Genomic DNA, 12,322 nt, shown 5'->3' on the forward strand with positions numbered 1-12,322 from the left:
CCTTGGTATTAAGTATTTTTGATATATTTTGCAGTAAAATAGGCCAAGAAAGGGAAAGTCCACTGTTATTCGTAAATGAGAACTCAATAAAACGAATGCATAGTCCAAGCACCTGGAATTCTCTTCACATCACCGAGTGAGATTCCCACAATGCAGCTATTGGGTCAAAAACTTTAAAGTAAATAACAACGCTTTGTGTTTGAAATATTTATGAATGTGATCTGAGTGGCTTTAGGTCGTTAGAAAGAGCTCTTTCCAATAGTAAAATAGAATGTTGGTTGCAGCCGTAAGCCTGATTCTTGTCGTTATCTTGCTTTCCAAATCCACAAATCTTTCTATAGCAACAAAAATGGAGACCGACAGACAGACTTCTCTCTCCATCTGCAATGTCCATCAGCATCATCTCCTGCGTCTCCCTAGCTCAAACTTTTCCCTTTCCTAGAATATGCGCTACATCACCAAATATTCTGGGGACAGCAAATACAACCATGAGGTTCCCTTTTATGAAGGGAGGGAGCAGAGAACGAATAAAGCAAAGGCGAAAGGTTTAGACTTCTTAGTTTCACTGGGTGCACAAAAATATTTCTTTGGGGTCCCATAAACGTGGGAATGCAATGACCAAAGCGCAATAGTTATTACATAAATATATAATTCTATGGGATGTTTTCGAAACTATAGGAGAGGTGCCAAGTGTCAACAAACTCTTCGAGTTACTAGGCATTTTGGGGACACAAAAAATGCAGAATCGGGCCCTTCTTTTTAAAAAAAATCTCAATCCCCATTCGAAGCCATTTTTTTTTCAGTCTGCGGGGAGTTCAAGACCATCGACTAATTCTCCTTCCTGGAATCCATTTTAGACAGGAGATGACGAATGAGTTTAAATCTACGAGGGGGTTCCCTAATAAATCAAAGAACGTTTGATCGGAGACACCATCTCTTCCCCTCCCCCATTGCAACCGATTTGACAAGAAAAAATGCTGAACACAGCAGATACGCTGTAGGAGTTTCATAATCGCAAAATATTTGCCTCATACAGAAATTAAAATGCATTCTAAGTGAAGGGGCCGGGAGGCGGAATTGTTATATAGAGGGAAGTAAAGTATTTATATGTCTGCCCTGAACGCCATGTTAAACTTATTTTGAATTGGAAGGCAAGTGAAGCCAAGATTCCCGTATCCCGTTTCAAGTGGCTCGCACTACCTATTCCAAGTACATTTGAAATGCCTTTCTCCAATCGATGTCGAGCTGGAGCATGTCCAGCCCCCATGGCCTGCATGTTTACAGAGAGAAAAGAGACAATCTAGTCAAAGATAATGCAGTATAAAAGAGAAAAAAATCAATCGCATATATGAGATTTATCCAGTATTGATTCGCATGAATATTTTATAGCCAGGCATATAAAAAGTTATCAGAGATTTTAAGACTGTGAGCAATAGTATCTGCAGGACTAATCGCTTAACAAGATGCTTTCCAAGCTATTGATCATTTTCAGCTTAGGTGTAATTAATGATCATCTCTGTGGCAGTTATAGCAGGGATTTAGTTCAGTGAGGTCAGCTCAGAAGGGTTTTTACGTTTTACTGATTCTTTGTACACATCCAACAAACTCAAGTTTTCTCACTGTTCAGCTTTGCCTCTTGAGTGCCATCTAGCCAAGCTGTTGTAGCACGATTCATTCCATAAATGTCAGCAGCCAAGGATTTATACTGCATAATAATATTACAGCTGGGTTTCTTTTAAAGCTGGTTTGAGGTTCCTTTGAGCTACAAGGTAGCAACGTATGTCTAAATGTCACGAAGAGTCCTTGCTAAATAAATAGAAGCTTTATCATGTGTCAGTGAAGTCACTATGATTTAATTCAGTGTGCAGAAGAACTACAAGGTGTTAACCGTACCGTTTAATATGTACTTGTTTAACTAAAATATAGACTGAAAACGTTCGCTTTGAATCCATGGAGTTTTTCTGGGGTAAAAGTTTTGCATTATCAATTTCCATTTAAAACAGCGATGGGCAGTGAAGAAGAATAAAAACAATTCTCAAAAAGAAAAGGAGGACTTGTGGCACCTTAGAGACTAACCAATTTATTTGAGCATGAGCTTTCGTGAGCTACAGCCGAAAGCTTATGCTCAAATAAATTGGTTAGTCTCTAAGGTGCCACAAGTCCTCCTTTTCTTTTTGCGGATACAGACTAACAGGCTGCTACTCTGAAAACAACTCTAATGCTTGCCAGTGTTTTATGCTAGGCGTCTCTCTGAACCCTGTAGACTGTTCTTGGCAACTAGTGCAGTGACCAATTTCCCAATGTACAGAAACTAGAGGGGTGTGTGTTGTTACTTGCAAGTGCAAACTCTTAATAATGTAATGCAAAGCATTGGCCAGATGTGCAGAATAAAGCATGTTAGCAAGTTTTTCCTTATACGGATTCACGTGTTGTACCTTTTAATATTTTACTGCGAGAATAGCTTCAAATACAGTGTATGAAAAAAAAATCTGTTTATTGATGTAATCAGCACGTCTTTAAAAAACAAACTCATGCCAAAACCACATTTTAAAAAAAATCGTATCGATCATGTAGGCCTGCCTTCAAGAAAAGAATATGGAGTAGAATCAGAAGTATAGTCATCATCTCATACATTAGTGAAAAGAAATGCCATGTGAGCAGTGGCAGGCGGTTAAGTAGCACGATGGATTACAATCTACTCCAATATGATTGTTGTGAATCATAATTTACTCCAGTCGGGAACACTGAGCGATTGGTGAAGTTGTACGCAACGGGGAAATCATCTGTCTGTCTGCCTCTCTTCCATCTAAACCTGTGTCTGGAACGTAATCGAAGCAAATATTGCGAAATAATAACACTTGTTGCATAGGCAATAAATAGTCTCCCCTCCCCCAACAATAATGTCTTTTTCACACCAAATAGCCAATGTCAATTCCGATCTGAGTTCTTCACAGCCGGAGGTTTGTTTATTATCGACTGCATTCCAAAACCTCATCGCCTCAAATCCCCGCTACCCTCGTCTGTAACAGAGAACGATATTTTAGCCTAATTCCCACCAACTTGGCAGGAGATTTTCATATAAGTGTTCAGCTGCCATGCAAATGAAAACCGGTGACGATCTCTTTGAGATAATAAAGGGAGTTCACAAGTATTGAAATAGGGGCTACGATAAATATTACCCTAAACTCGAATGAAAAAGAACAATACGAAAAGTTAGCATTGTCTCATAAACCGGATTGTCTCTTGGGTGGATTAATCTTGATGCTGCTAGTGTTCTTAATTCATTTGAGGGAAATGGCTCAGAGGGTTATGTTTTAGGCTGGAGAGAGCAAAATATCGAAACGTTATAGCCAGAACAAAGCATTTTTCCCGGTTTTGTATCATAGGTTACTCTCCATTACTATTTGATATCATAACAAGAAATAAGACTAGCCTGTCGAAAATATAATTTAAGACCATAAATAAGAGTGAACACTGGCTTTCTTTACAGAGGAAAGGGCCACACATGTATACGCCAAAATACACCCCGGATCTGTGCTCCCTACACAGCCAGATAGTGCTCCGAGCTGGTAGATTAAATTACATCTGATTATACCATAATATACAGGATCAAAGCTTGACCTTTCCCCAAAACTGAGTCTGACAAAGTCTTTCCCTCCCACCCCTTTTTAAATTCAGAACATCGGGAAGGAATCCCAGCCTTCAGGAATAATAACTGATCCAGTATTAATGGTTAGCCGTGGATAGAGAGAGAGAGAAATAAAACAGCTCTTAAAGGGGGAAATAGTTTAGGCATGCATAATACTTGATATAATATCACATTACAGTTTAGCTTGTGTAACTAAAGCTACAATTTCCCAGGCTGGGGCCATTTGATTTGTTTTAATTGCCAGTGCCAACAATTCATCCATTACACAAAACTAGCGAGAATCTCAGCTTCCCATATGAAAAAGGGGTAAAGCTGCTCTGTGTTTTCTTTAGATTTGTCGGGAGACCAAAACAAGTGGGAAACAGATCCTTTGGTCGTCAGCGGGTGCTAAAATACAGTATTCTTAAAATGGTTTTTATCCGACTGTTCTAAAGGGGAGGGAACTGTCCCTCTGATAAGAATTGTTACTGAGTGAAGTAGTTGAAAGATTTTCTGCGGAATTGTTTAAAAAAAAACGAAAAAAAAAAAACACCCATGCATTTTTAGAAATAGTCAGCAGGTATTTTATCATATGCTTTCGACGTTTTTAACAAAGAAGATCATCAAAATATGGAAACTAAAAATGATCTTTACTTATTAAAAAGGCAATATCAAGACTGTGGCCAGATTGCAGGGACTGGGCAGAGGGCGTCCGGTAAATGCTTGGAAATAGCCAGATCAACATTAAAAAGTAATGTCTTTTTAAAGACTAAAATAATACAGCGGAGTGACCAAAGCAGGCCGAATCCAGCCTCGTATACCTGCTAGTGTGGGTGTGCCCAATTGATGGGCTATGTCCCTCTTACAACTTACTGTGACCAAAGAGCCTTCCGACTTCCCAAACACTTGACTCTTTCGTCTAAACCTTGCAGGTTTATGAAATGTCGAAAGACGATTCTGGGATAGATTCTGAAGCCCTTTCTCAACCTTCATTCATCTTCCATCCCAGTAAAATTGCAGGATTTAACCCAAGAGGAGGGTGTCACCCCCCCACCCCCCGTGTATTAAATTGTGCCATTGTCATGGCAAAATGTGTAACGTTCTTTACATTCTTCTCATGCTCAGCAAAGACTACGTGTTAGGGTTCGCTAAAAAGAGCATTTCGGTCAAGGAAAACGAAAGTCTATTTAGCAAATCGAATCGCCGGGGTTATTATTTCTGCTGTCTAAATCTACGATTTTTAAACGGATCATTTGCAAGGTGGCGTGGAAAGACTATTCCACACAACTGTATTTTCTTTGGGCACGTGACAGGCATAGACATCCTGGTGACAGACACTGTGTTGATGGCTTTCCTTCTCTTGCTTTTATAGGTACCCCCAAAGTATCTTTATTGCACGTTTTAAAATTCAAAAGCATAAAATCAAGAAATGTATAAGTCGAAATAAGAAGTTTGGAGGAAGGGGAATGGGGCTGAAAGGGAGGGAGGGGAAAAGTGGGGCAGAGCCGGGGAAAAAAGGTCCTTGCAAAGATGGATTCTCAAACGAGCCCTGTCATTTGCGATCTCAGAAACGGGACTGAGGCGGCAGGGAAGGAGGCCAGGGGGTAGCTGACAGCGTTAGAAAACCCCACCAGGGGAGGAGACATGTGAGGCAAGGTGAAGCCTAAAGCACTTGCAGGCGAGTTTTCGTGGTACAAAATGGGCACCCTTACTATCCTTTGAGCGGAGTGGGAGACGTTGGCCGCTTCCAAATCCGCAGCCAGTTGTCTTTTCCACTTATTCCTGCGGTTCTGGAACCAGATCTTCACCTGGGTCTCGGTGAGGTGCAAGGAGGCCGCCAGGCCGGCCCGCTCCGAGCTGCTCAGGTAGCGCTTCATGTCGAAGGTGGACTCCAGCTGGAAGACCTGGCTCCGGCTGAAGACCGTGCGGGTCTTCTTCTTGCGGCCCGCGGCTCTCTGCTCGGCGGAGTCCGGCTCCTCGGCTTTGTCGTCCTCCTCCCTGCTGGTGCTGCAGCGAGCAAACTCCTCTCTCCTCTCGGCAGAGCCCAGCTCCTCTGCCTGGTTCCTGCAGCCCCCTGGCTTCCCCGCTGATGCCTCCTCGGCGATCTCGGGAGAGTCTCGGTCACTGGCTGATGGAGAGAAGAGAGACAGAGGAACAAGGGTTGTTTCTTCCATAGCCAACCACACACACACACACACGCACACGCATACACCGTGCCTGGTTCTCCAGACTCATCGCTCGTGTATTAATTATGGAATACATACAGTATACGAGAATATTTATTATGTTCCTATATCTAAAAGACTCCCACACTGATTTGCACATGCAAACGACCTCTGATGACCGCTGAGGGATGGGACACGCACAGCAGCAGCAGCAAAGAAAGCAACCACAGAGAGCTGGGAGTGGGGTGTCAGAGCGCAGTTGATTTCTTGCGCTCCCTCTTCTTCCTGTGTCCAAGTCCACCCCTATTTCTCCAGATGAATATTACAGGCGAATCATCCTTTGCAGCACACGACACGGATAGATATTTTTCCCTTCAGAAAGAATCATAGTCCAGACCAATAAGCACTCAGCTACACAACTAAAAACCAAAAGGAGGACTTGTGGCACCTTAGAGACTAACCAATTTATTTGAGCAGAAGCTTTCGTGAGCTACAGCTCCCTTCATCGGCATGCATCTGATGAAGTGAGCTGTAGCTCACGAAAGCTTCTGCTCTAATAAATTGGTTAGTCTCTAAGGTGCCACAAGTCCTCCTTTTCTTTTTGCGAATACAGACTAACACAGCTGTTGCTCTGAAACCTGTCAACTAAAAACCATTACGTTAAGAAACGATGCAAACAATAGCCCATAGTAAAAGATAGATAGGTCTATCACTGGCTACATACAGAAAGAGGTTTCTGTCAAAGCAATGAAGGGGGCTCAATGTGTGTTAGGGTAGAGGAGTATTTCCCCCCATTTGGAGCTTGACGTGTTATTTCGTACTTTGCGAAACTGAATGCATTAACACAATGTAATAATGGAACTCCTAAAGCTGCCTCTAAAAATGGTTCAGGTGGATTGAAAGTCTTAGACTATCCAATAGCGTCAGGGTTTTTTTTGTTTTGTTTTGTTTTGTTTTTAAAGATCTGTTTATAGGAAAGAAAGGGGTTGACGTTGGCTGCTTCCAGGTGTAATTTTGAAACAAGAGCCTGGCCATGTAGGAATTCACACATCTTTGGTGAAAAGGGACCGGCTAGGATGTACACACACATCTTTCACGTCAATCACAGTCCTGGAAACTCCAGCATATAACCTTCCCCTTTGTAGTTCAGAGGCGTGTACTAAGTTACAGTTTTTTCAGCAGAACAGCTGACTCCAGCCTGCAAACTTTTTCAGACGTTAGTTTCTGCACTAGAATTTAAATTTCGGCTCCAATTTTATTTTCTGCATTCAAAATACGACGGTGCAGGCCTGAGGTACTAGGGGATTCCTTTTACCGATTAATAGCTATTTTATTTCTGCTCCAGATTATTCTGTTTTTTTAAATATGGACTTTTTAGAAACCAGCCCACAGGACTGACGCTCAACGTGTGTGTGTGTGTGGGGGGGGGGATTTTTGATATAGTATGTTTGAATTATAATTTATAACTTTTCTGGGAATTGCTCTGGGCAGCTCTGGTTGGAAACAACGAGCCAGTGCTAGAGAAGGAATTTTAAGAAGAGAGGAGTTGGATCTCTTGCTTACGAGTGCTATTTTACCATTCATTTCATTCTCTCTTTTTGTGCCTGAGGGAAGATTGTAAACTCCCATTGGAAATCCATTTCTTAGGGTGATTGTGCAAATATTCCCGTGCAGGGGAGAAATGTACATGACATTATCTGGGAACTAAGCCCCCCACCCCTCCACCCCGGTCCTCTAGTTTAGGTTTGACACATAAATACAGCTGCTCCCTCTCTCTCTCTGCAGGGAGCCAGGTACACCCAGAACTGCCATTTGCTCTAGCCGAGTAAAGAGCATTTTGGACCCCAGTGGGCTGCTCAAGAAACAATACAGAACCGCAAGGAAACTTACTGTCTGGACTGGTGGATCCTATAAAACTAGCGTGAGCTCTTCTGTACCACTCCATTGTACTTTCCCTGAGAGGATAGCTCTGTGAACTGAACCCAAAAGGAGAGACTTGGCAGCAGACCTGCGCGCAATGGCTGCCGGCTATTCCGCTGTGCGACCGCGTCTCTTTGTGGCCATCCTCCGTGCTCTCCTGTGTCCTCTCCTCTCGGCTCTCTTTCCCCTCGGTCCCCAGCAAATTCTCGATAAAAAAAGACGAGACCCGGGAGGAGGCAGAATTGGTGGTGTCGGTGGCTTCGTCCGGCATAATGGGTCCAGCTCGCAGGGTCAGAGCAGTGGGGGCTGGGAATGCTCGCTGGCTAGATCGCTAGTCAGTTTCCGAGGCGAAAGGGCTCTCTCGCTCTGTGCGAGCAATCGCCTTCTTTCTCTGCGAAACCCGATGGATGCTCTCCTGGTATAAAAGGATTTTTTCCCCCGGAGTAATCATTTCAGATCGCTGTTTGCCATCATTTCCTGCCAGCTAGGAGAGGAGGGGAAAGGGGGGGGGGGGAAGAGCCCATCGGAGGCGCCAGATTCTGCGCGAAAACGCTAATCACGAAATAAAAATGTCATGCAAGTTAAACGTTTTACAAGCGAGGAGTAATTCTCCGATTGGACGAGCAGCGCGGCAAATGGGATGAGTCCAGGGAAAGCAGGGCAATCACTTGCAATGAGTTCAGCGGGGCTGGGGTCTGGGCTGGCTGCATGTGCGTGAGTGCGCGTTGCCTCGGGGGCTTGCAGAAGCCTTGTCACTCACAGGCTTTTTATTTAGGTCAATTAGGGAGCAAATCAAAACGCAGAGAGCGGGAACGCCAGGCTCCAACTCATGGGTAAGAGGGATGGTCAGGCCAGCATCCCGAGCCTCCCATTGGCTAGACTGGGCTCAGAGGGCAGCCCAGCCAATCAATTCCCGCCCATGTATTGTAAATAATAATAATAATTAATAATTAATAATAATAATAATAATTAATTGGTGGATGAGGACATAAATGAGAGCAAGTTAACAAGGACCCTCTCCTTCTTGAAGCATCCCCCTTTAACCTCCTTCCTCCCCTTCCAGGTTCTTTCACTCTGGACGGATCCTCCGGAAAAATTTGGGGATTATTTCTTTTCCCACCTCTCCTCCTTCAGAGTTGAACCCAGGATGATTGTGAATTGCTCAGAGCTCCTGCTCTCGGTTCATTTGAACAGGAGGGGGTGGGAGAAGAATGATCTCCCGCCCCTTTATTTATCCTACTGTGGGTTAAGGTGGGAGCCCCCTTTATCAATACAACAGGAAGTGTCTGTTTCAAACATGTCTGCCCCGGACAGGTCCCACTGCAAGCCACCCTGGCTGGTGGGGTGATCAGGAGGTAGTAGGATGACCCACACCTGGAATAAAAGGCCGGACAATCCTGTGAGTTTGGCCTGGGGTGGGATGTTGACTGCACGCCCTAATCCCTCTCTCCCACGGCCATGCTTCTTTCTATGTATGTGCTGGTTGGTTTCAACCTCTGTCTGCATTTTGTAACCTTGACTCGATTTTAAATGGCAACCATTCAACCGAGCGGAGCCCGGAGCTCCGAGCGACCCGAGCTTCCCAGCCCTGGTCGCCTGCTTCAGCCTGTGACGGTAGTTCAATGTGAGCTCTTCGCCATGGCCCCAGGCGCTGGGCCGCCGCCGCCGCCTGGCCAAAGCGCGCTTGTGTGAAGCCCCAGCGCTGCGGGGAGCGTGGCCAGCTGGGCTTCCAGCAGCGCCAGCCTCTTTGAGCGCTTAAGCACGTCTATTAAACTGAGAGACGCGAGGCGATGTCCCTCCTAGCAGGAAACCGATCGCTCCTGACATTGAGCGCGACACGATTCAGCGAGGCTCGAATTCCCCATTCTGTACAGACAGCAGTGCGCGTGTGTGTCTCTCGGCTGCCACTTTGACATAAATATAGCGGTGTTTCTTCCACTATTCCATTACAAGCAAAGGGAACTCGCTGCTGTTTGCTGGTAGGTGTTAGTTACTTCACGCGTCTCTCCTTCGGACTAGGTGGGCCAAGTTTTCAGAGAGACCAAGACGAGACTTCAGACCTAAGATCCCGGAGCTTTAGGTAAGTAAACAGACACCATGCAGGGTGCACACCTGAATAACCCACTGGCACAGCCCTGTTATGCATGAAGTAGTTTAATGCAAGCTGCTGGTATTGGCCAGAGGGCCCATGTTAACCTATTGACATCATAAAAAGATTAGGAGGAGTCCGGTGGCACCTTAAAGACTAACAGATTTATCTGGGCATAAACTTTCATGGGTAAAAAACCCACTTCTTCAGATGCATGGAGTGAAAATTACAGATACAGGCATAAATATATATTGGCACACCTTTATGCCTGTATCTGTAATTGGCACACATTTATGCCTCTACCTGTAATTTTCAATCCATGCATCTGAAGAAGTGGGTTTTTTATCCACAAAAGCTTATGCTCAAATAAATCTGTTAGTCTTTAAGGTGCCACAGGACTCCTCATTGTTTTTGTGGAGACAGACTAACACGGCTATCCCTGTGGTACATAAAAAGATTGGTGGTTATGTTGCAAAATAACAGTATAGGAGTCTAAGATCATCGCTCCTTTACTTTCCAAGACTCGTCCTTTTCATATTTGATGAGCCCTCTTACTCTAGGTTTGCAGCAAACTGGACAGGCAATTATTTTTAACCCCCCACCCCACCCCGGACCCCAAGTACCTTGCAAACATCTATTGAATTTCACCACTTGGCACAGCTATCTAAAACATGGCAGGAGTTTTTGAGACATTTACCACTGTTTAGAGAGAAAGATCGTAGTCTCTGATATAATTTGGGAGCATATACTGTTTCCAGCCCTGCTCCTCATTGTCCCAGCGTCTTCACTGCGGGATATTCGCCTGAGTAAAAGGGAGGATTTGGCCTGTTGCGTTAGATTTTATAGAGCTTTTTCTGCTTGGAGAAGGCATATTTAGGGGGAAGTCGTTTATGCTTCAGATTCTGATATTTTCAGCTATTTCCATAAAATCCCAACATAATTCAAAAATATACAGTTCTTCAATGGAAACTCTGTTTGCTTCAAAGCTCATGTGGGGCGGGGCTGCTGGGAATACTGGGAAATTATGAGCAGGAGTCAAATACATTCACCATCTGTTTTACAACAATTATATTTATAACATCACCATGATTCATGTTTTGTGTGACATCTACATGTGTTCAGTTTACTGGATATTTCATTTTTTCCATATATAGTTCTTAGAAGCGTGTATTTATCTATATGTATTTATACATATCTACAGCTTTGTATATATTATATTGTATTTGTTAACACATGCACCTATAATATGTATGCAAATATTGTGTGTGTGTATATATACACATATATTACACACATATTACACTGTACTATATACTATATTATACACACATATATTATACTGTATATGTACATACAATATCAGAAACTACTCACACACTACGGAATTATATATATTGCATATATATGGAAAGAGAAAGTGTGAAAGAGAAAGTTTACTGGATATTTCATTATATATATTCAGCAAATTCTACATATATAATATATGAATCATTTAATATGCTAGATGTGTGTGTTTGTTTCTAGAATAAACTATGGAATTTGGACACTGGTTTACATTCTTCCATTATTAGATCATGATTACATAATAGCGCTTACGAAGAAGACAAATCTCTTCACGAAATTACTTGTATTCGTTACTTCTCACACTGATTTTCTATTCATATGTCAGATGTCGTTTGAACTTGTCCAATGAGTCACTGAAAGCTCCTGTTATTCCACAGATGGGTTCAGACATCAAAATTACATGGCATGCAAAATTCTTCTTACCTAATCACATCAATTCTCATTTAAGCGCGGGATGCGTTATTTGAACAGGAATTATGCGTTTGTTGTTCACTGGTCGGACTTTCTACCTGAAGTGTTGGTTCCTATTTTCACATTTATCTTAAGGGCGAATGAATCTCGTGGTGTGCTGAGCAAATACGGACTTTTGCCTTGTGCTTTTCCAAATCTAGCCAGCACACTAGCTCTCACATTTTGACAAAGACAAAGACAAAGCTTTTCGAGAAGATGCCTGACCATAAAGGTTTAGAACTGCTGCTGCCCTAACCATATAGCAAGCAGGCGGGGAGTAAACTTCTGACAATATAAAAGGTCGAGAAGTACTTTAAAGTGTTTTACCTGTAGAACTCATTCTCGAGTAAATTAATTTGTCTACATTCCGCTTTCCTAACGCTTTAGAGGCTTTGCCTGCTAGGATCAACCATATTGGCTCGATTTTATGCTAAGCCACGTTTTTATTGGACAGATCTCTTGCAAGCTATAAGGGCAAGTAACTCATCAGTTAACCAGTTCGTACCGTGTCACCGCGCTCTGGGGAATCTTTTCTTTGCTTACTTCGGGAAAGAACCATTGTGATTTATAGATTCCGGAGTTTAAACTGGTGATTAGTGCCTCCCAGTCTGCGCGTAGCACTGGAATGAGCATCCAGCTTTGTTTGCACAAGAGGACTGGAAATGGAAATGCGGCGCAGACTGCCCCACACAGCACCTGTGACCTCTCGGCTTCCCGGGGGGAGGA

The 12,322-nt window shown here is 43.4% G+C and overlaps 1 protein-coding gene across 1 annotated transcript; it reads right to left on the reverse strand.

Annotated features, from left to right (window-relative positions):
- Positions 1 to 2,477: 2,477 nt before the first annotated feature.
- On the reverse strand, positions 2,478 to 8,385 carry LOC140910031 (homeobox protein HMX1-like). Its single transcript, XM_073340139.1, has 2 exons — positions 7,684 to 8,385; positions 2,478 to 5,756 (listed from the first exon to the last, which is right to left on the reverse strand). The coding sequence occupies exons 1-2, from the start codon at positions 7,982 to 7,984 to the stop codon at positions 5,167 to 5,169; spliced, it is 891 nt and encodes a 296-aa protein (XP_073196240.1). The 5' UTR covers positions 7,985 to 8,385; the 3' UTR covers positions 2,478 to 5,166.
- Positions 8,386 to 12,322: the final 3,937 nt, after the last annotated feature.

Source organism: Lepidochelys kempii, chromosome 4 (assembly GCF_965140265.1).
Source record: "Lepidochelys kempii isolate rLepKem1 chromosome 4, rLepKem1.hap2, whole genome shotgun sequence".
In the NCBI taxonomy this organism is placed as follows: domain Eukaryota; kingdom Metazoa; phylum Chordata; order Testudines; family Cheloniidae; genus Lepidochelys; species Lepidochelys kempii.